This window comes from Dendrobates tinctorius, unplaced genomic scaffold (assembly GCF_039654945.1).
Source record: "Dendrobates tinctorius isolate UK_male_01 unplaced genomic scaffold, ASM3965494v1 ptg000254l, whole genome shotgun sequence".
Taxonomy (NCBI): Eukaryota; Metazoa; Chordata; class Amphibia; order Anura; family Dendrobatidae; genus Dendrobates; species Dendrobates tinctorius.
This window is the reverse complement of record NW_027361921.1, coordinates 10,718,073-10,741,961: the sequence shown is the minus strand read 5'-3', so window position 1 is coordinate 10,741,961 and position 23,889 is coordinate 10,718,073. Positions and strand designations below refer to the sequence as shown.

At 45.3% G+C, this 23,889-nt stretch overlaps 1 protein-coding gene across 5 annotated transcripts in view; it reads right to left on the bottom strand.

Moving 5' to 3' along the window:
• FBXL18 (F-box and leucine rich repeat protein 18) overlaps positions 1-23,889 on the bottom strand; it is a 172,498-nt gene that overhangs the window by 49,685 nt on the left and 98,924 nt on the right. For all 5 annotated transcript variants that reach the window (XM_073558149.1, XM_073558150.1, XM_073558151.1 and 2 more), the window contains one exon: positions 611-829. In XM_073558149.1, coding sequence (XP_073414250.1) covers positions 611-829 — 219 coding nt within the window. The remainder of the gene's footprint in view (positions 1-610; positions 830-23,889) is intronic.

Sequence of the window (23,889 nt, the reverse complement as noted above, 5' to 3'; positions counted from 1 at the left end):
GTCCATGCAGCCTTGCTAAAGGCAGCCGGGCCAGCAGACGAGAGCACCCACTGACCCCGTTTCTCCACAAACAGGGTAGAATGTGACGTTTGGGGGACTTGGACAAAGGAAACGTAGGTCATTTCCTCTAAATGAGAATATACAGTCTCTAACTAAAAAGGAATGGAATACACTTGATCGAAAAAAAACTCTGTGCTGTCCCTCAAAAGGAAATATCCTTTTGATGACTTGCATCAACGTCCTGGGATAAACCCAAGAAGTTAGAGGTAGCGGCTGCTAAGGTTTCCAAGTGATTTACCCTTCCCTTCAAGGACATGGGAGTTTTGAGGGACCCACTAAACAAAAGAGCAGATTCCCTCCTTAAGGGTGCATAGGTAGAATCAGGAGGCGGTTTAAGACCTTCTATAGCAGCAACCTGCTATAGAAGGTCTTAAACAGATCAGGTTAACCATACCTCAGGCTAATAGGGAATAATTAGCAATTGCTGAAGCTATAGATTATGTAACCCTCTAATTTTTTGGAAGACCTTATAGAATTGGCACTAAAATAAGATGCTTTATTTGAAAAGATAGAAAATGTTATTACAAGTTTTACTATTAACATACTATACCTTTTTATTATATCACTTTGAAGGCTTTTACAAGCCGTTAGCGTTTCTCCGGTGAATAGATGACACATGATTAACTCTTTACATTTGTGAAGAAATGACATCACAGCATCAGCTTGGAAATTTCCATTCCGAGATATAACACACAGACGTTGAAGGGATGAGCAGTGACTAAGAGCTAGGAAGAATTTCTCATTTGCTGGGAAATATGGCTGTTCCAGTCTATAAAAAAATGGAAAAATATATTAAATACAATTATTTTTCACAAGTAAAAACTTGACCATATTCAAATTTTTTTTTTTTGATACATCAAAAGTATCGATATATATATATATATATATATATATATATATATATATATATATATATATATTTTAATCAGTGCTGCATCTGATTTTCTTCCTTGTCCCTTGGACTTGGTAAGGCAAGAGATTGGATGAAGCGATTATGCGAATTATGTATGTGACACCATCACTGCATGAATGCTGAGGAATACTAGATCAGTTCAAAAATTGAGGACCACCTCTTTAAGACTCTTTTCTATGGGAAAAATGGTCATAGCAGAAAGGTGCACAATAATTACAGCCATTATCACATGACAGGGTTTTGTTCAGTATTTTGCATTACCATTTGTTAGCAAAAGCCATGTGTGTTTTCAAAACAAGGAAGAATTACAAATCTTTCCACTCTTCCAATTTTGAGGGTATTTACATGACGGAGATTTGCATTTCTGCAACTAAAAATCAGTTACATTTATCTGAACATCATTGTTTTTGCAATCTGTACACAAATTTTTGGAGTTTAATTTCATAGGTTAAATTTAAATGTATGAAACAAGTTTCAAAATTTTTTACAATAAATCTGTTGTATACACATTACTGATTCAAAAATATAACAGTCCAAAAGGTGAGATATACTGGACATAAAAAGTCTATACATCGCTGTTAGAGTGGCAGATTTTTTTTGATATGTAAAAAAAAAAAAAACAAAAAACAAAAAAACAACCCGTATCAAGGACAATACATTCATGAACTCTTTCACCTTTAACCCCTTTACCCCTGAAGGTGGTTGGTTTACATGTTAATGACCAGGCAAATTTTTACAATTCTGACCACTGTCACTTTATGTGGTAATAACTCTGGAATGCTTCAACGGATCCCAGTGATTCGGAGAATGTTTTTTTTGTGACATTGTAATTCATGATAGTGGTAAAAATTCTTTGGTGTGACTTGCATTTATTTGTGAAAAAAATGGAAATTTGGCAAAAATTAAGAAAGTTTTGCAATTTTCCAACTTTGAATTTTCATGCCTTTTAAATCACAGATATGTTACAGAAAATAGTTAATAAATAACATTTCCCACATGTCTACTTTACATCAGCATAATTTTGGAACCAAATTTTTTTTTTCATTAGGAAGTTATAAGGGCTAAAAATTGACCAACAATTTTTCATTTTTCCAACAAAACTTACAAAACAATTTCTTTATAGGGACCACAAAACATTTAAAGTGACTTTGAGGGGTTTATGTGATAAAAGGTACAAAAGCTACACCATCCTAAAAACTGCACCCCTTAAGGTGCTCAAAACCACATTCAAGAAGATTATTAACCCTTCAGGTGCTTCACAGGAATTTTTGGAATGTGAAAACAAAATGAACATTTAACTTTTTTCACAAAAAATGTATTTCAGATCCAATTTTTTGATTTTGACAAGAGCAACAGGAAAAAATGGACCCCAAAATTTGTTGTGTAATTACTTCAGAGAACGCCGATACCCATATGAGTAAGAAAACCACTGTGACCAGATATAGCCGGATATATAAAGGGGTTAAATTTACATCTTTAGCCACACCCCCGAGGAAGCGGTATTCACATCGCAAAACGTGCGGTGGGGTTTCCTGACTAGCGATCCACTCATGACATGATGGGTATGTTCCTATATACTTTTTTATGTGGGTTTGGTGCAATATACTCTTGTATGTAACTTCATTGGTTTCCCTATCTTTGGTACATTACGGCTTTACTCCCAGTGCTGTATTTTCTGACCCATGCGGTGGTGTCTGCAGCTGCAGTTGACGTGATCACAGGCTAACATTGCCAGATACTGTAGTGAGCACAAACACGCCACGCCGGCTGTGCCTGCGTCCCCCACCGCTGTGTCAGCAGCTTACAATTTAGAGCATAGTGCAATATATATTCATTACTTTCTTTTGTATATCTTCACAATCAATTGGGATCTTAGTATGATCATTCTTTAATCCCACTTCATGTGTGATAGGCACATAATACTTACCCCTCTCATTGTCGTCCAACTTGGCTTTTTATTAATGATGGTCGCTGGTCTGCTCTTTATGGTTTCAGGCTAAATAACCCACTGACCATTTGCTATATCAGTATATATGTCCTGTTTCTCACATATGTGCCTTTAATTGTATTTATAAAAATCACATTTATGAATATAGCTTTGGACTCTGGCATTCTCCTGTTTTTTCTTTTTTTTGTTAGGGCGCACAGCAGAGCTCGGAAGGGAAGGAGCTCCATTTCACTTTTTGAATGCAAAATTTGCTGAAACAATTGGTGGATGCTGTTGTTAATTCTCTCTCTGGCTTCCCTCTGGTGATTACAGAAGGTAGTGGAGCTGGTCAGATTGACAGAGGGTTTGAGAGTTCTCTTTCTGGACTCCCTCTGGTGGTTACTGGAGATATTAGAGCTGATCTGATTGACAGAGGCTTGCCACCTGATAATGAGGAAGACGATTGGAGATCTGGGGGTTCTGATTGGGATTTAAGACAGCCGACTCCCTCTATCCCTGCTGGTGATTTTCTTCCTGTGCCTTCTAGGTCTGATGTCTTCTGCTCTTTCCCTGCATGGTTCAGCTAAGTGGTTCATTTGTTATTCTATTTGCATTTGATCTGGTTTTGTTGATCTCTGCTTTGTGCAGGTCAGCCAGCTCCGGCTGGGGCTGTGCTGAATCACCGCCCATATGTTACTGCATGTGTCAGTTTGTTTTGTCCTCTGTTATATTGGGCTCTTTTTGCTTTGCTTTCAGAACATACCAGAGTGCTGATATAGTGGGGGCGAAGTCATGCGACTTTAGTGTTTTTGTGCATCAGACGTGTTGGACTTTTTGCAGGGTTTTTTGCGTGATTGCAGAGTGTCTTTCCTTTCCTGTCCTGTCTAGTCAGCTTGGGCCTCATCGTTTGCTCAGTCTAATTTTCTGCCTGCGTTTTTGTTTTCATCTTGTCTCACTGACAATATATGTTTGGGGGCTATCTATTCCTTTGGGGTCTGCTCCGGGGCAGTTTAGATTTCCCCTTTCTTGCTTTAGGCTTAGTTAGCTCTCCGGCTGTGCCGAGGCGTCTAGGATCATCGTAGGCACACTCCACGGCTAATGCTAGTTGTGTGGACAGGATCAGGGGTCTGCATCCGCTTAGTTACCAACCTCTCTGGTTTTCTGTGGCTTAGCTTGGGCTTGCTATCCTCCTCAGTGCCCATTCATAACAGGACGCCATGTCTCGTTTGGAGAGCCTCTCATGTGCCTAAACAGTGAAAATCCCTTACAAGTGACACCATTTTGGAAACTAGATCCATCAGGGAACTAATCTAGATGTGTGGTGAGCACATTAAACCCTCAGGTGCTTCACAGAAGTTTATAATGTTAAGCTGTGAAGAAAATAATTATAAAAAAAAAAAAAACATTTTCCCAACAAATATATTTTAGCCCAAAATGTGGCATTTTCATAACAATAAAAGGAGAAATTGCACCATACAATTTGCAGTGCAATTTCTCCCGAGTACGCAAATACCCCATATGAGGGAGAAAACTACTGTTTGAGCGCACGGCATGGCTTGGAAGGGAAAAAGCATAATTTGACTTTTTGAATGTAAAATTTCCTGGAATTATTAGCGGATGTCATGTCCCATTGGAGAGCCCCAAATGTGCCTAAGTAGTGGAAATCCCTCACAAGTGACCCCATTTTGGAAACTAGAGCCCTCAATGAATGAATTTTAGATTTGTGGTGAGCACCTTGAGCTCCCAGGTGTCTCACAGAAGTTTATCACATTTCCCTCACAAAAATGTTATTTTAGCCCCAAGTTTTTAATTCTTCTAATTAATCTACTCCATTTTTCTAATTGCTAATAGGATTTATTTATTTATTTTTTTACAACAAACTGAGTTCCATTTTTTTCCTGAGTGCGCCAATACCCTACAGGGAAATATTTTTCAGGCACAGTTCAAAGCTCAGAAGGCAAGGAGAGCCATATTTTACTGTTATGGTTTGCAGGTGCCATGGACCCACTGGGAGAGCCCAGATGGTATCAGAACAGCAGAATCCTCCATATGTGACCCCATTTTACAAACTACACCTTCTCAATGAATTCATCTAGGGGTGCAGTGATCATATTGACAAAACGGGTGTGGCACAGAATTTTATACCATTGAGCAGTAAAGGAAAAATAATTTTTACGACCAAAATTTGATTTTAACACCCAGATTTTACATTTTCACACAAGAAGGGGGTAAAACTGGAACCATAATTTGTCCCACAACTTCTACTGAACACGGCAATACTCCATATGTGGCTGTACAGTACTACTTAGCAATACGGAAACGAAGTAGTGGAACGCCATCTGCCTCCTGGAGAGCAGATTTTCCTAGAACAGTTTGCAGGCTCCATATACAGAGCCCCTAATTGGTAGAACAGCAGAATCCCCCCTTAATTGACATTTTGAAAATTATACCCCTTTGGGAATTTATCTACAGGTGTAGTGCCGATTTTGACTACATGGGGAGTTTCCAGAAACAAGCAGCAATGAATGCTGATGAGTGAAAATTGCAAACTGCTGTTGCAGTGACCAGTATGTTGTAGTGACCAGTATAATATGCCCAGCCTATGCTTCTGGAGACATGCACCTGTAAGTTAGGCGGGTTCTCATTGCTTCAGCGATGCCAAACATGTGGATGCAATATGTGGTTTAGGTACACTGTGGGGCTCAGAAGGGAGGGAGCATTTGCTTTTGGGAGTGCAGAATTTGCTGAATTTCTTTTGGAGGGTTATGGAGCCATTTTGCTTTTCCAGCGCCTTTGTACAATCAGTAACGTGGAAGTCCCCTATATTTCCATTAAAAGAGGACAGACCTGAGTGAGGGCTTGCTTTTTTGTGAATTGAGTTGAAGCTTTTATTGGGAACATTTTACATAACGTTTGGGATCACATTTATCCGGCGCTCTGACCACTTACTTTGGGTTTTCCATTTAAATCTATGAGTGACATATTTAAGATGAAACCCCCGAGGGATCGATTCCCTATAATGAGGCAGCAGAGTTACTCTGGACTCCATCTGGCCTCTGTTCAGCGGTGTCCTTTTCAGAAGTGCAAAAACTGTGGCAGACGGCACTTTTATGCAATTCTAAAAAGACGGACACCGCTGTATTATATAGGTCAGACAGCGTCCACAGTGCCTTCATCTGCCTCATTATAGGGAATCTTCCGCCAGAGGTTCCGTCTGAATCACGTATTTCAGAGATTTACACAGAAACCTCAGTGCTTACAAAAACATGCACTTTTGCCGCAGCATCTTTTCTGCCAAGAAATCAGGTTTTGATGCAGAAAAAAGCAGCAAAATTGCCCATTGTGAACATAACCTTACACAATAAAAAAACTTTTATAGAAAAAAATAATTATTTTTTGCATCGCTTTATTCCGAGAGCTATAACTATTTTTCCGCTGATAGAGCTGTATGGCAGCTTATTTTTTTCGGAACAAAATGATGTTTTCAGCGGTACCATATTTTTTAATATCCATCTTTCTGATTGCATTTTGTTCCACTTTTTGTTCGGCGGTATGATAAAGCATTGTTTTTTACCTTGTTTTTTAATTTTTTTATGGTGTTCACTAAAGGGTAATTAGAGGGACGGTTTTGTAGATTGGGTCGTTTCAGAAGCGGCAATACCAAATACAAGTGCTTCTCACAGAATTATATCATCAAAAAGTTAATTTCAGTTATTCAATACAAAAAGTGAAAGTCGTATATTATAGTCATTACAGAGTGATCTATTTCAAGTGTTTATTTCTGTTAATGCTGATGATTATTATGGCTTACAGCAAATGAAAATCCAAAAGTCATTATCTCAGTAAATTAGAATACTTCATAACATTAGTTTGAAAAATTATTTTAAAATCCGAAATGTTGGCTACTAAAATGTATGTTCAGTAAAGGCACTCAATACTTGGTTTTGCATCAATTACTGCATCAATGCGGCGTGACATGGAGGCGATCAGCCTGTGGCACTGCTGAGGTGTTATTGAAGCCCAGGCTGAATTGATAGCAGCCTTCAGCTCTTCTGCATTGTTGGGTTTAATGTCTCTAATCTTCCTCTTGGCAATACCCCATAAATTCTCTATGGGGTTAAAGTCAGGAGAGATTGCTGGCCAATCAAGCACAGTGATACTGTTGTTTTTAAACCAGGTATTGGTACTTTTGGCAATGAAATTTGCATCTCCTGGTAGATGGCTGCACTGACTCTGGTCTTGATAAAACACAGCGGACCTACACCAGCAGATGACATGGCTTTCAATCACTGATTTTGGAAACTTCAGACTAGATCTCAAACATGTTGAAATGTGTGCCTTTCAACTCTTCCTCCAGACTTTGGGACCTTGATGACCAGACCTCCAAATGAAATGCGAAATTTACTTTCATCTGAAACCACCACCTTGGACCACTGAGCAACAGTCCAGTTCTTTTTCTCCTTGGTCCAGGTAAGATGCTTCTGGAGTTTTCTATTGGTCATGATTGGCTTGACACACGGGATGTGACACTTGTAGCCCATGTCCTGGATACCTCTGTGTAGTGGCTCTTGAAGCAATTACTTCAGCAGCAGTCGACTCCTTGTGACTCTCCACCATATTTTTTAATGGCCTTTTCTTAACAATCCTTTCAAGGCGGTTATCCTGGTTGCTTGTGCACATTTTTCTACCACACTTTTTCCTTCCACTCAAGTTTCCATTAATATGCTTGGATACAGCACTCTGAACAGCCGGCTTCTTTACCAATGACCTTTTGTGGCTTACACTCTTTGTGGAGTGTGTCAATGACTGCCTTCTGCATATCTGTCATGTCAGAAGTCTTCCCCAGGATTGTGGAGCCTACTGAAAGACTAAAAGACCTTTTTAAACGCCTAGGAAGCCTTTGCAGGTGTTTTTGTTAATTATTCTAATTTACTGAGATAAAGACTTTTGGATTTTCATTGGCTATAAGCCGTAATAATCAACATTAACAGAAATAAACACTTGAAATAGATCACTCTGTAATGACTATATAATATACGACTTTCACTTTTTGCATTGAATAACTGAAATTAACTTTTTGGTGATATTCTAATCACTTGTATGTGTACTTTTGTTTTTTTCATATAAATATTCGTTTATGGATACAATATCTTGATTTTATAAAAATATTTTTACAATTTGTTTTTTTTTTTTACTTTGTCCCACTATGGGACTATCATTTTTTTGCAGACTGATCGCTTCTACAGCATGGGGATGTAGCAGCATCCCCATGCGGTACAAACTGTCAGCTCTGCAATGACAGAGGAAGTTGCTGATCATGCACTGCGCATGGATCAAGTAACTTTTCGAGCACTGGTGACCGGTCACCATGGTAACGACTGGAACCCCGTGTCACACTGCGGGGTCTCCATTCCAAAGGAAGAAAGGCAGTTAGCCCACTGCCAGCTCCCAGAATGCTGCAATCCGGCAGCGATCACCCGTGTGCGCTGGCGATCGCGCAGACATAATAATCCATCCCTGTCCAGATAGGCCCAGGGCACATGGATGGATTATTACGCCCAATGTCAGGAAGGGGCTAATGCCACCTATAATTTGCACAATTCAATGGAAAAATGAACTGAATTTTCTTTTAAAGGTAGAAAAATAAAAATATAGAATTGGTTTGCATGCACAGCTTTAAAAGCACCACTCCAGCATTTTCTTTTTAATTTCAAGGCTGGACTGGTGCTTAAAATCCAAGTCCACTACCCCTATATGATATTCACCTTCCTACATTTTTTTCATGATTACACTGCTTCAGTGTTTGCTGAAGTGTGCCAGAGGTCAATAATCAATTTAAGGCTATGAGAGCCTTGTTGCAGCTCTCAACTTGCATTGAGAGATGGTGACGTAGCTTTTGACATCTGGTCAGTCAGAGGTTGCACTCACAAGATGGCGCTGCAGATCTGGAGTGGCGCAAAAAAACAGCAAAGATGCCAGAGGATGAGTATATGAAGGGGGCAGGTGACTTGTGTTTAAAGCACCACTAAAGTGGAGAAAAAAATACAAAACGCTGGAGTGATGCTTTAACTCATTAGTGACTTAGCCAATTTTGACCTCAATGACCAAGCCAATTTTTACAATTCTGACCACTGTTACTTTATGAGGTTAAAGCTCTGAAACACTTCAATGGATCTCACTGATGGAGTGTTTTTTTCGTGACACATTGTACTAAGTTATTGGCAAAATTTCTTCGATATGACGGGTTTATGAAAAAATGGAAATTTGGCAAAAATTTAGAAATTTTGCAATTTTCAAACTTTCAATTTTTGTGCCCTTAAAATCAGTTACGTCACACATAATAAATAATATATGCCACATGTCAACTTTACATCAGAACAATTTTGGAAACATGATTTTTTTTGTTAGGATGTTATAAGGGTTAAAAGTTGACCAGTGATTTCTAATTTTTCCAATAAAATATCCGAAACCTTTTTTTTTTTTTTTAGGACTACACCACATTTGAGCTGACTGAGGGGTCATTACGACAGAAAGTACCCAGTGACACCATTCTAAAAACTGCAACCCATCTCAGTACTCAAAACCACATTCAAAAGATTTATTAACTCTTCAGGTGCTTCATGAGAACAAAAGCAATATGGAAGGAAAAAATTAACATTTTACTTTTTTCACAAAAAATTTAATTTAGACCCAAACTTTTATTTTCCCAAGGGTTATCAAGAGAAAATGGACCACAAAATTTTTTCTGCTATTTCTCCTGAGTACACCGATACTCCATGTGTGGGGGAAATCCAGTGTTTGGGTGCACGACAGGGCTCAAAGTAGGGAGCGTCATATGACTTTTTGAATGCAAAATTGGTTGGAATCGATGGCGGGCACCATGTTGCATTTGGAGACCCCCTGATGTGCCTAAACAGTGGAAAGCCCCCACAAGTGACTTCATTTTGGAAACCACACACCTCATGGATTTTATGAGCATTTTGAACCCACAGGTACGTCACAGAATTTGATAAGATTAGGTTCTCATATTGAATATGTCATCATTAGTGTTGAGCGCAAGTGCTTGCTACTCCAGACTGCATCGGGTGCTTGGCTATGCACCGAATATCGCGGGTGCTCAAGTCCCTGCCCCTGCATCTTTCGTGGCTGTTGGCCACCCCCAAAAAACATGCGGGGATCTTCAATACGCGATGCATATCTGAGCACCAGATGCAAACACGAGTAGTGAGCACTTGCACTCAACACTAACGACTATATCGTCATTTTTTTTTACTTTTGAAAACCCCCAATTCTAACTCCAACCCTAACAGAATGGGGTGAAGGGGTTAAGATGGAAAAACAGTTGCAATAGCTATACTCACTGCAGCCATAGAAACTGTTGGACACCCAATAATCGAGTTGTCAGCAGGGGCAGAGTCCATCAAAGTGGTCAAAGGGAACCTGTCACCTCGTTTTTCAACTATAAGCTGCAGCTTCTGCCTTTCGGGGCTTATCTACAGCATTCTAGAATGCTGTAGATAAGCCCCCGATCTAACCTGAAAGATAAGAAAAACAAGTTTTATTATATTCACCCGGGGGTGGTCAGGTCCGATGGGCGTCACAGGTCTGGGTCCGGCACCTCCCATCTTCATGCAATGTCATCATCTTCCTTGCTTCGTGTAGTGGCTCCTGCGCAGGTGTACTGATCTGCGCTGTTGAGGGCAGAGCCAAGTACTGCAGTGCGCAGGCGCCGGGAAAGGTCAGAGAGGCCCAAGAAGTGTGGCACAAGAAGTGTGGCACAAGAAGCTGGCAGTGCATATCGTACAGATGGCAATGCACAACGCTTTCCTGCTGTCACGATGTGCAGGCTAGACCTCTACGTTATACCTTCAATTCCAGGAGGTGGTGATTAAGGCCCTGATTTTTGGCAGTCATGAAGGAGCAGACCTCTGTACTTCTGGAACAGAAGGTGATCGTATCGTCAGCATTTCCCGGGGGAGGTCCCTCAAAGCGGAAAAAAAGGCAAGTCACAAAAGAGTGGCGAATGTGTTACAGAAGGGGAATATGCAAAGACACCATTTATCAATGCGACACCGGCCTCGAAAAATCTGGCCTGTGTATGAAAGAATGCTTCAGACTGTAGCACACATCCATGGACCACTAAATGCATTTCTGACTCACACAACTGATGTATGACAACCTGACAAATACTACACAACTCACATATGCCATACATTATAAAATTCACATACCAGGAAACCGTAGATCTGTTCCAAAAAGGGTGCACTTGTTGGGCATTACCACTGTTTCGGCACATCAGGGGATCCGCAAACGCGACATGATGCCCCCCAACCATTCCATCAAAGTATGCATTCCAAAATGTCTCTCCTTACCTTCCGAGCCCCGACGTGCGCCCAAACAGTGGTTTTCTCCCACATATGCGGTATCCACGTACTCAAGAGAATATGTACAACAAATTTTGAGGTCCGTTTTCTCCTGTTATCCCAAATTTTCAGAAGGAAAGTAGGGAAAAAAATTAGTGTGTCAAATAGGAATCTGTCTTACAGTCCGAATTCAGCTTACCTGAGGGGAAAACAGCAGCACTGGTGGAGAGGGCTCCGATTTTTGCTAGAATGGAAGCCTTATGGGCAATGGATCCGTTGCTGTCCGACAAATGACGGAATCCGGTGACGGATTCCTTTTTTCTTTTTTTTTTTTTTTTTTAACTGCGCATGCGCCGACACTGTGTGCCTGTATGGTGTGTGCGGGCTATGTGTGCGCTTGTGTGGCGGGCCTGTGCGCGGCTAATGTGTTGAATGTAGAAAAAAAACAAACAGAAAAAAAACACACATACATAGTTCATACTCACCATATTCTGCTAATCCCTGAAGCCCTTGCTCACCTGCAAATAAAAAATAAACAAACAATATACTCCCTGTGTCCGACATAATCGAATTAATACGACTGTCCCATGACGATCTCCTGTGGAGAGCTGTCACATCAGCTGATGCGACCGCTCTCCTGAGGCTCCGGCGATACGACGGAGATAATCCTCCGCATTGTATCACTCCGCCGCCGACAGGTCACCCGAGTTTACCTGTCACTTTGCGGCACTAAAGCGCCATAAAGCGAGAGGCTTATCTCCAATGACACACTGCTGGAGGGTTATCTCTGGTCAGTGTGTCATCGGAGGCCTATAGAGAGGTCACATCTACGGATGTGACAGCTCTATAGGGGAGATTGTGATGGGAAAATAATTCTTAATGGGATTACGTCAGACAGGGAGTATATTTTTTTAAAATTTTTTTGCAGGTGATTGATGGCTTCGACTGGATAGGCGTAAAATAAAAATTTTGAAAAAATGTGTCCTGTTGTAATTCATTAAAATACTTTATTGTTATGTTTTTTTAACCCTTTATTAAGATTATAATGGATAGGAGTCTTATTGATGCCTCTCCATTAGTAACCGGGCTTAATGTCACCTTACAATAGCAAGGTGACATTAACTCCTTATTACCCCATATTCTACGGCTACGCGGCAGTGGGAAGAGAGGGGCTAAGTGCCAGAATTGGCGCATCTTAGAGATGCGCCATTTCTGGGGAGGCTGCGGGTTGGTATTTCTAGCTGGGTGGGGGGGGGGGCAATATCCATGGTCCCGTCCTAGGCTATGAATATTAGCCCACAGCTGTCTGCGTAGTCTTTCTGGCTATAAATATAGGGGGACCCCACGTCTTTTTTTTCTGTTTTAATAGCCAGTAAAGGCTATGCAGACAGCTGCGAGCTGATATTCATACCCTGGGAAGGGGCCATGGGTATTACCCCCTTCCCAGGCTACAAATATTGGCCCCCAGCTTTCCCCCTCTGCCGCAGAAAATTGCGGAGGAGCCCACGCCATTTTTCTTTTCGGCCTTGCTATTATTTATCTATCTCTATCCATAGATATATCAAAAGATAGATATATCTATGGATATATCTATAGATATATCTATGTAGTCTATCTATCCCATATCTATCTATTTATAGATCTGTCTGTCTGTGGGTGATTTTAAAAACGGATCCGTCAAAAAACGGATGAAAAACGGATGCGACGGATCAGTTTTTTTTACAGATCCGGCTAGCGTATCAAGTGAAAAAACGGATCCGTCGCATCAGTTTTTCACAATCTGCGATGGATCTGTCGATCCAATGGATTGTGACTGACGCCAAAAAATTGATATGTGAAAGCAGCCTAAGCTATACCTCCGACTCCTCAATTTCTCTGACTCCCTCATACATGGCTTATGTTTATCGGCTTCACGACCTTGGGTTTTTCAGTTCTTGAGTTTTCTCTTTTTGCTCCCCTTCTTCCCAGAGCCATACATTTTCTATTTTTCCGTCAATATGGCCATGTGAGAGCTTGTTTTTTGTTGTACTTTTGAACAACACCATTGGTTTTGCCTTATAGAGTACTGGAAAAAGGGAAAAAAAAGTGTGGTGAAATTTCAAAAAAAAAAAAAAAAAAAAAAGAAAAAGAGGTGCAATTCCACAATAGTTTGTTTTAGTTTTTTCTCCTTCGTCTCATTGGGGGACACAGAGACTGTGGGGACACAGAGACTGTGGGTGTGTGCTTCTGCCGTCTGGAGGCTGACACTAAGTATACAAAAAAAGAGTTAGCTCCTCCTCCGCCGCATACACCCTCGCCCACAGACCGGGCGTAACTCAGTTTTTTGCTTAGTGTCTGATGGAGGCACACGCAGTCTGGAGCTCCAGACTAGGTTTTTTTTTTTTTTTTTTTTCCTTTCTTTGAAGATAAGACAGGGGCGACGGATCCTATAGAGAGGGTCCGATCTCCCCAAATCATCAACGGGCGACCACGTGTGAGTAGTCCTCCACGTGTTTTCTCTCCCGCACCGAGGGACACATCTGGGACTTTTCCCCAGACAACCATTTTTCTTTTTTATTTTGTAAAGAGGGGCAACGCATCCTGATGAGAGGATTCGATTTCCCCATGAACTACAACGGGCGAGCACGTGTGAGCGATGGGCGATCCCCAACGGACTCCACGTTTTGTTCCTCTCCTGCAACGCGGGATTTCAGGTTGGCCCCTTCCACCCCTAGGTAGTGACACCAGGGGTGCAGTTGGAGGCGCAGGTGAGCCAGGGGATCGAAGCATCCACCCCCAGTAGCCTCCCCCTCCCCGCCCAGGGATGGGGTTGAGAGCACCCCAGGAGAGCCCCCCCGGCGGCCAGGCTCACCTTTTGTTTGTAGGGTCACCCCCCGGAACGGGACCCTCCAGAATGCGCCGCGGGGCTGTCTGTTCCCCCGCCCGACGGGGTTACTTTTTCTCACGGGGCCCGACTCTCTCCCCGGTGGAACCCGGTGCGAGTAGTGCCACATGCGGAGTGCGGCAGAAGTCCCGCCGGCGGCCGCGGTCCCCCGCGGTATGGGGAGATCCGCAAGGCCGCGCGAGGCCTGCCCGCCCCTTCCGGTGGTAGCCGGAAGCCCCGCCCACTGACTTCCGGCAGCCCGGGGGGCGCGGCAGGCGCGCAGTGACCGGGGAGCGCGCGCCCTCCTCCCCCTCCTCGCAGGTCCCCGCCGGAGTACGGCTGAAGCTCTGCCGGCGGCCGCGGTCCCCGCTGTATGGGGAGGGCCGCGAGTTCCGCGCGAGGCCCGCCCGCCGCTTCCGGTGGGGGCCGGAAGCCCCGCCCACTGACTTCCGGCGGCCCGGGGAGCGCGGCGGGCGCGCACAATGACCGGAGACTCCCGCCCCCCTCCCCCTCCTCGCATTTCCTCGCCGGAGTGCGGTCGGAAGCCCCGCCGCCTCTCTCCAAAGTGCACCGCAGTGCCCCCGGCGAGTAACGGCACATGAAGCAGCTCGTCCACGTCTCAGGGTTTTCGCTGCGTCCAGAGCACCCCGTGGAAGAGGTGGGACGTTACCGGTGGGTGAGTGCAACCCCGTTTCGAGTGCCGCACTGGTTGTCAAGGAAGGGGTTACCCTCCTCCTCCTACCCTACCCTGCAATATGTCTGGCAAAGGGAAAGCTCACTCTTTCCTATACGCTGTTTGCGTTTCCTGTGGGGTCAGGCTGCCTAAAGCGCAGCCGGGTAAATTTTGCGAAGCCTGTGAGTCGGAGCGAGCCCAGGAGCCCCCCATTGTTGCAGAGCCCAGGGGTCAGGACCCCCCAGAATGGGCAGTGTCTTTATCGCATTCTATGATGTCCCTTACGAAGGCAATTGAGTCCCTTCGGGGCCCGGGCAGGGTCAAGGATGGTGGTCTGCCAGCGGAAGACAGCTCGTCCACGTCTCAGGACCCTTCGTCCGTTAGGGGCCGCTCCAGCACCAGACAAGCTCATGGTAAGAGAGCTCGTTCTCCGTCGGCCGGGCCCTCTGGGGAGTCGGCGGCGATTTTTAGGGCATCTCGTTCCCTGTCGCCAAGCTCAGGAAGCGATCAGGACGAGGGCGAGGAGGAGGAGGAGGAAGCCTGGAATCCAGAGAGCCTGGGATACCAGGACTCGGTGGACAGCCTCATTGAGGCGGTCAACCAGACTTTAGAGATCGAGGATGATGTGTCCACGGCCTCAGGTCACAAGGTCTCCTTCAAGAAAACCAGGCGTCCGCATAGAAGGTTTGCCACACATCCGGAGTTCGAGGAGCTAGTCCAGAAACATAGGGAACACCCGGATAAGCGCTTTGCAATGCAAAAGGCGCTGCAAGCAAAGTATCCGTTTCCTCCTGAACTCCATAAAGGGTGGGTGGAGTCGCCAGTAGTGGACCCACCGGTGTCACGTTTAGCATCAAGATCGCTATTGTCGATACCCAGCGGTTCTTCTATTAAGGACCCAACTGATCGCCTCATAGAGGGGCTTGCCCGCTCAGTGTATGAGGCAGCAGGGTCGGCTCTGGCCCCCTCCTTTGCGGCTACCTGGGTGGCTAAGGCCATGGTTTCATGGGCAGACACTCTGCATAGGGCCCTCCAAGACAGGGATCTGCCCGCGGAAATCTTGGAGGTGACAAATCAAATATCAGGAGCGAGTGATTATCTCGTCGGCGCCGCTCTGGATGCGGCCGAGTGTTCTGCTGTGGCAGCAGCAAATGCGATCGCCGTAAGGCGAGCATTATGGCTGAGATTATGGAAAGCGGATTCTATGTCTAAAAAATCCTTGACCTCATTGCCTTTTCAAGGCAATCGGTTGTTCGGTGAAAAGCTTGATAAGCTTATCTCAGAAGCCACAGGGGGGAAGAGTAGTTTTCTACCGCAGCAGAAGAGTTGGCCGGCATTCAGGCAGACGCAGAGGCGTTTTCGGCCCTTTCGTAGCTCCTGGAGGTGGACTTCGGCCAGGGCATCCACCTCCGCAAATGATGGTCAGATTAGAGAAAGGCAAGTTTCTTACAGGGCCAATCCGCTGGGTAGAGGCCGAGGCCGTTTGCCCAGAGCGAGGGGGGCCAGATCACAAAAGCCTCCAGCAAAATGACTCGAGGCACTTCGTACCTACGGACGACAGAGTGGGCGGACGCCTACTAAGGTTCAGCCACGTTTGGGTCGCAGTGGCACGCGACGCTTGGGTGGCAGAACTGATATCGTCCGGGTACAAGATAGAGTTTGTCGGACTCCCGCCACGGCGTTTCTTCCGTTCCCGACTCTCCGGAACAGAATCGCAGGCGGAAGGTCTGTTGCAGGCTATAATGACGCTACAGCGCAACGGGGTCATTGTCCCAGTGCCGAAAAGCGAAGAGACGCAAGGTTTTTACTCCAACCTGTTTTCAGTCCCCAAAAAGGACGGGACAGCAAGGCCAGTACTGGATTTAAAGATCCTGAACAAGTTTATCAGGGTCAGGCGATTCCGGATGGAATCCCTCCGTTCGGTCATTTCAGCCATGGATCCAGGGGAATTCCTGGCCTCGATCGATGTGCAGGATGCATATCTACACATCCCGATTTTTCCTCCACACCAGAGGTTCCTGCGTTTTGCGATCGGAGGGCGACATTTCCAATTTGTTGCTCTGCCCTTCGGTCTGGCCACTGCCCCCAGAGTCTTTACAAAGATAATGGCGGTGGTTATGGCCATCCTGCATGCTCGGGGCATAACGGTACTACCCTACCTGGACGACCTTTTGGTAAAGGGGCCGTCGTTTCAGGCGTGCCAGGAGAATGTCGGTATCACTCTGGATACCCTGGCCCGCCTAGGTTGGCTGATCAATCGGAACAAGTCGTCCTTGGTTCCGGCTCAGAGAATCGTATTTCTAGGCATGGTTTTCGACACCTCCCAGGGGCTGGTGATCCTCCCTCAGGACAAGGCGCAAAGGATCAAACAGGGGGTACGGAACCTTCTTCAGCCGGGCTCCAGATCCATCCGGTACGGCATGAGTGTGTTGGGCAGAATGGTGGCGGCGATGGAGGCAATCCCGTTTGCCCAGTTCCATCTCCGTCCGCTTCAACATGCGCTCTTGTCAGCATGGGACCGAAGGCTGCTTTCCCTCAATCATCGGTGCAGTTTGTCTCCACCGGTCCGACGGTCACTCCAGTGGTGGACTCGCGACTCGTCTCTGGTTCAGGGGAAACCCTTTCCCCCGGAACAGTGGTTGGTGGTGACGACCGATGCAAGCCTGCAGGGTTGGGGAGCAGTTTTCCAGAGTCACACAGCCCAGGGGCGGTGGTCCTTTCGGGAGGTAATTCTCCCGATCAACATTCTGGAGATACGGGCAATACGATTGGCCCTGCAACATTTTCAGCGTTGGCTGACAAACCGGCCGGTACGCGTTCAGTCGGACAATGCAACAGCGGTAGCGTATGTGAACCATCAGGGGGGCACGCGCAGCCAGGCAGCCATGCGCGAGGTCGGGCTGGTACTGCGTTGGGCCGAGAAAAACCACGTGGTAATTTCAGCGGTGCACATTCCGGGAATCGAAAACTGGGCGGCGGATTTTCTCAGCCGACAGGGGGTCGCGGCAGGGGAGTGGTCCCTGCACCCCGAGGTTTTTCAACAGATCTGCCAACGGTGGGGGACACCAGACGTGGACCTTATGGCATCCAGAGAGAACGCCAAGATTCAAAGGTTCGTCGCTCGATCCCTCGACCCGCAGGCAATCGCAGCAGACGCTCTGGTGCTTCCGTGGAGCCAGTTTCGGCTCCCGTACTTGTTCCCCCCGCTACCTCTGCTTCCAAGAGTCATCAGAAAGATAAGGAGAGAGAAGGTTCCAGCAATTCTGCTGGCCCCAGACTGGCCTCGGCGGGCCTGGTATGCAGATCTGGTTCAACTAGTGGTGGACGTACCCTGGCGTCTCCCAGATCGGCCGGACTTACTGTCCCAGGGGCCGATCTGCCATCCGAACTTAGGGGCCCTGTGTTTGACGGCGTGGCCATTGAATCTTGGCTGTTAACACAGGCAGGATTCAGGCGCGATGTGGTGGCCACGATGGTGAGTGCCCGAAAGCCTTCCTCGGCGAAGGTATATCATCGGACTTGGGAAGTGTTTTTCCGTTGGTGTAGGGATCGCGGAGTGGCTCCTCTGGTTTTTTCGATCCCCAACGTACTGGCTTTTCTGCAGGCAGGGCTGGACGCGGGATTGGCTCCGAGTTCGCTCAGAACGCAAGTCTCGGCCCTGTCGGTGCTTTTCCAACGAAAGGTCGCTTCGGTCTGGCAGGTTAGGACGTTTATGCAAGGGGTCGCACATTTAGTACCCCCCTATAAGGCACCGATGGAATCATGGGACCTGAACTTAGTGCTCAGGGCCCTTCAGGAGCCTCCCTTCGAACCGTTACAAGAAGTCTCCTTACCTTACCTGTCCAGGAAGGTCGTTTTTCTGGTAGCGATAACATCTATTAGGCGGGTTTCGGAACTGGCGGCTTTATCTTGTAAACCGCCGTTCCTGACTTTTTATAAGGATAAAGTAGTTTTAAGGCCAGCTCCCCCCTTCTTGCCGAAGGTTGTCTCTGCATTCCATATCAACGAAGACATTGTCTTACCCTTGTTTTGCCCGGCACCGGTGCATAGGGTAGAAAAGGCATTGCACACCCTGGATCTGGTAAGAGCCCTTAGGAGGTATGTGACAAGGACAGCGCCATTCCGCCAGACAGACTCTCTATTCGTGATTCCAGAAGGGCGGCGGAAGGGACTCGCTGCGTCCAGAGCGACTTTGGCCAGATGGGTTCGTCTGACAGTCCAAGAATCATATCAAATCAGTGGCACGCCGGTTCCGGCAGGGATCAAGGCACACTCGCCTCGAGCATTGGGTGCCTCATGGGCACTGCGACACCAGGCTTCAGCGGAACAGGTGTGCAAAGCAGCTACCTGGTCCAGTTTGCATACGTTTGTCAAACATTATAACGTACATACCCAGGCATCCTCGGATGCAAGCCTGGGAAGAAAGATTCTCCAGGCAGCAGTTGCGCACCTCTAATCAGGGGCGCAAAATAGCATGGATTGGGTGAGCTAAGATCCCGCCCAGGGACTGCTTTAGAACGTCCCACAGTCTCTGTGTCCCCCAATGAGACGAAGGAGAAACATGGATTTTTGTGAGTACTCACCGTAAAATCCTTTTCTCCGAGACGCTCATTGGGGGACACAGCACCCACCCTATTAGCCAGTTGGCATCTGTTTATTTTGAATTATACAAATCCTTATGTAAGGATCAGGGTGGTCCCTTTTTCAGACGTATAATTTCTTGCCTGAGTTTAAGGCGCGTTCTCCTACTGCTTATGCACTAAACTGAGTTACGCCCGGTCTGGGGGCGAGGGTGTATGCGGCGGAGGAGGAGCTAACTCTTTTTTTGTATACTTAGTGTCAGCCTCCAGACGGCAGAAGCACACACCCACAGTCTCTGTGTCCCCACAGTCTCTGTGTCCCCCAATGAGCGTCTCGGAGAAAAGGATTTTACGGTGAGTACTCACAAAAATCCATGTTTTAACATGCTTATAAAAAAAAAAAAAAGCTGCCAATATCAAGACCTATAGCGTCTCTATTTTTCATGATCTGGGGCTGGGTGAGGACTTATTTTTGAGTGTCGACGTTCTTATTAATACCATGTTGGTGTAGATATTATTGCATTAAATCATGTGACTACCAAAAAAACGTAATTCTTTCGTTTTTGTTTTTTTTCTCGTTACGCAGTTTACCAATTAGATTCTTTTTATATATTGATAGATCAGGTGATTCTGAATGCAAAGATACCAAATATGTGTTTATTTATGGTTTTATTTTTTTTATATTTTTGAAAAACTTTTTTTTCCCCACTTACTGACTTCAATAGTCTCTATGGGAAACTAGAAGCAACGATCATCTGATTGCTTGTACTGCACACAGCGAAGCCCTGCTCTATGTAGCCAAAATGATCCACTGGCTATGAGCGCCAAACACTGGGCTGCGCTCATAGCTATCCGGCAATGACAACCACAAGGGTCTCCTGCAGATCCTGGGTTGTCATGTCAACCTTTCAGTGACTAGTGCTCATTTGACACGGGCGCTCATGGGCAGGATTAGTGACGCGCTTCCGATGCAGTCGTGCTAGCTGCCACTGTCAATGATCGACAGCGGCAAATAAGTTAACAGTGGTGGGTGGATCACGCACATGCCAGCTGATGAAATTAACAGTTAAGGGATCCTTTAATCACTAATTGTCTAACACTTTCTCTTTCAGGAGAAACACCAAGTTTGCGGGCCATTTCTCCATTAAGAGCTGTAAAAGCTGCTCGTGAAAATAATGATAATGGTACACAATCTTTCACAAGCTCTTTTAAATATATCTGCTGTCATTGTTACAGTAACTTTGTCACTTACAAACTACCTTGTAACTGATGTTTGAGAAGCTCTTTCCTCCTCCTTTGCATAGCAGGAAGTGCTGGGCACTGGTTTCTTGGTGTCACTGTGATTAGAGATGGGCGGACACCTGGATGTTCGGGTCCGTCGGGTTCGGCTGATCAGTTACAAAAAGTTCGGGTTCAAGTACCGGAACAGTATCCAGACTCGAACCTGGACCCCGAACATCCAGTGTTTGCCACGCTGTCATGTGCATGACAGTGCAGCAAACACCGCTTCTGATCGGTGGTGAAATCATCTCCGCCAGTCAGAGAGCCGTGGTTCCATACTGTCAGAAGACCGCATGAGCGCTCAGCTGTGATCGGAGGTATAAAGTTTACCTCCGATTACTGGTGTCAGCTGATGGGACAATAGCTCCCATCATCCGACACCTACTGCTGCTAAAAACAGTGAGAGCAGGAGCAGCTGATGGGTGTATTCATTAGCCGGCTCCAGTGCTGTAAATAAATTTAAAAAAAACCCCCACATGGGTTCCCCTGTATTTTTGATAACCAGCCAGGCAAAACACACTCTCTCAAGGTGCTAGCGGGGATCTCATCAAGGTCATGGCAGTTCAGTCTGGCTGGGAATGCAGCCTTACTGATTGGACGTAACCTCGATGATGTTACCCCGGGTCACTGAGGCCGAGATCGCAGCAGTTCAGTCACCAGTGGTTCTCAGCCTGGAGGGTCGCATCTTGGCACTGTCCAGGTTGAAAATTGATTTTCCCCTAGACATGGATTACGACGTGTGGCAGACCCACAGGCAGTTGAGGAATATTGTTTTTTTATTTTAATTTTATTACAGGAGAACGAAGGCTTCTGGTTGTTAATTTTAAATAAAAAAGGAAACGTGATCTGATTTCTAATATAAGACTTTATTCTGACTGTGTCTTTATTAACCATATAACCATAGGATTAGTAATGGATAGGTGTCCATTACCAAGCTGTGGGCTTGATGTCACCTGACAATACAAAGGTGACATCAACCCATCAAATTTGAACCCCACTTGCAGGGAAGAACTTTTTAAAAAAAATGTATTTAAATAATTAAAAAACACCATGTAGAGAACCCTCTATTCTTGATAACCAGCCTTGTTGAAGCTGACAGCTGAGGTTTGCAGCCCCCAGCTGTGAGTTATCAGAAATACAGGGGAACCCACGCAGGAGTTTTTTTAAATTATTTATTTACAGAGCAGGAGCCGGCTAATGAATACACCCATCAGCAGCTCCTGCTCTCGCTGTTATTAGCGGTAGCAGGTGTCAGATGATGGGAGCTGTAGTCCCATCAACTGACACCAGGGACCGGAGGTAAACTTTATATCTACAATCACAGATCTCACGCTGTCTTTTATGGGAACCGTGGCTCTTTGACCGGCAGGGATAATTTCACTGCCGATCAGAAGCACATGACAGCGTGACAAAAACCCAGTGTTCGGGCAGATGAGCCCGAAAGAGTAACACAGACTTCCTGATGAAGTCAGTGTACGGTGTCCGTGCCTGAATAGTAGGTGTTGAGTACGGACGCCGAACTTTACTGTTTGAATTCTCCCATCTTTACCTGTGATATTTCTCAGTCACAGCTTTGAAAACTTCTAGGAGTTAGCGTGGTAAATGTCTTTTTAGTTTGGAAGCTCTCGTAGGAGCATTTTTTATCACTGATTAAGTATGCACTTATTTTGAGCACACAGTATTTTTTTTTCAACTGTCAGACACTGAAACAAAATATTTTTTATCTGGAGTTAATGTGAATTGCTCAAATACAGCTGACTTCATATGAAGCTGCTTAGCCATTTTGTAATCCTATAAAGTTACTCTGAGGCTATGTGCACACAGTGCAGATTCTTCTGCGTTTTTTTTCTGACCGAAAACCGCAGCTCTTGGCAGAAACCGCAGGTCTCATTTCTGCGGTTTTTACTGCGGTTTTGTCAGCGGTTTTTGAGGGATTGAAGACCTATAAAGTTTCTACAAACTAGACTGGAGGAAAAAAAAAAAAATGATGTCACTTCCTTGTCCAGCCCCTTCTTCCAATCTCAATCTTGACGAACACAGTGAGTGAATGGGGAAAGCATGAGCAGAGCGCCCAGCGCACTGAACAGCAGAGCATGCAGCAGAGCGCACAGTGCCCTTCTACGGCTCCGCAGGGCTGATAGAATTCGTATTCTTGAGTCCTTGCTGAATATCTTCAATCGCCACACACCGCAAGTAAGCCAAAGTAGATATGTGCGTTATGTGATTCCACTAGTGCAGATGCACCATGCGCAACAGCAATGACATATGGACCCTCAGATGCTGCAGACCGCATGTGAGGGTTTTGGCACAGAATGACATAACATTGCAAATGCTGGGTTCACATTGCGTTGTGTGTTTAACGCATCAGTTACATTGTGACATATACGTTAACGCACACATAGACTGCTGTAGACAAGCGCCTTGCTAACGCATGTCATAATTGGCATGTGTTAGCGATGTGCTGTCATTCTGTCACTGATCCTTGGATGTGAGTTGCAGCGTTCAATGTGCCATCACTGCTAGCGTGATTGCATAATGAAATCATAAAGAAGTTGCGTTAGCGCAGTTTTATTACGCATGCGTTGAAAGGACTGCCATAATGCAATGTCAACCTAGCCAAATTATGTCATGTGTTAGCAATGCGCTTGTCTATGGCAGCATATGGGTGCGTAAACACATCTGTAACATAGCTGTAATGCGGCTATGTAATGGATGACGTTACAGCCTTTGGTTTATCAGCGTTTTGTGTACTAAACGCTATTTTTTTTAGGTGTAGCAACAGAGAAGAAAAAGAGCAAGAAAAATGTGGGTTCATCCAATAGTAGGGGAGCGGACAGAAAAGGGCCATTTTTATGTGCTCGCAATGATTTGAGGAGGTCAGTATCCAAATTTCTACATCCACATTATAATGTGTATGTAAAACACTAATCCTTTCTTTTTATGTTTATCCTGTTCAATTTCCAGATTTCCGGACAAATTCATAGCCTTCTGCAGGCTAAACATTCCGGCATTTGACCGACTCCTGCAAATATTAGGACTCCAGCTTACGTTATTACATACGGTTATGAGGAAGGCCATCACTGCTGAAGAAAGGCTGCTCATCACCTTGCGGTAAGTAAATTTTTTTGGTTTTGTATGTCATTCATTAGGCCTATTTCACGCGTCAGTGTGTCTGGTATGTGTCATGACAGTTTTTACATGAACTGCTGACACAAGTGAAGAAGCACTA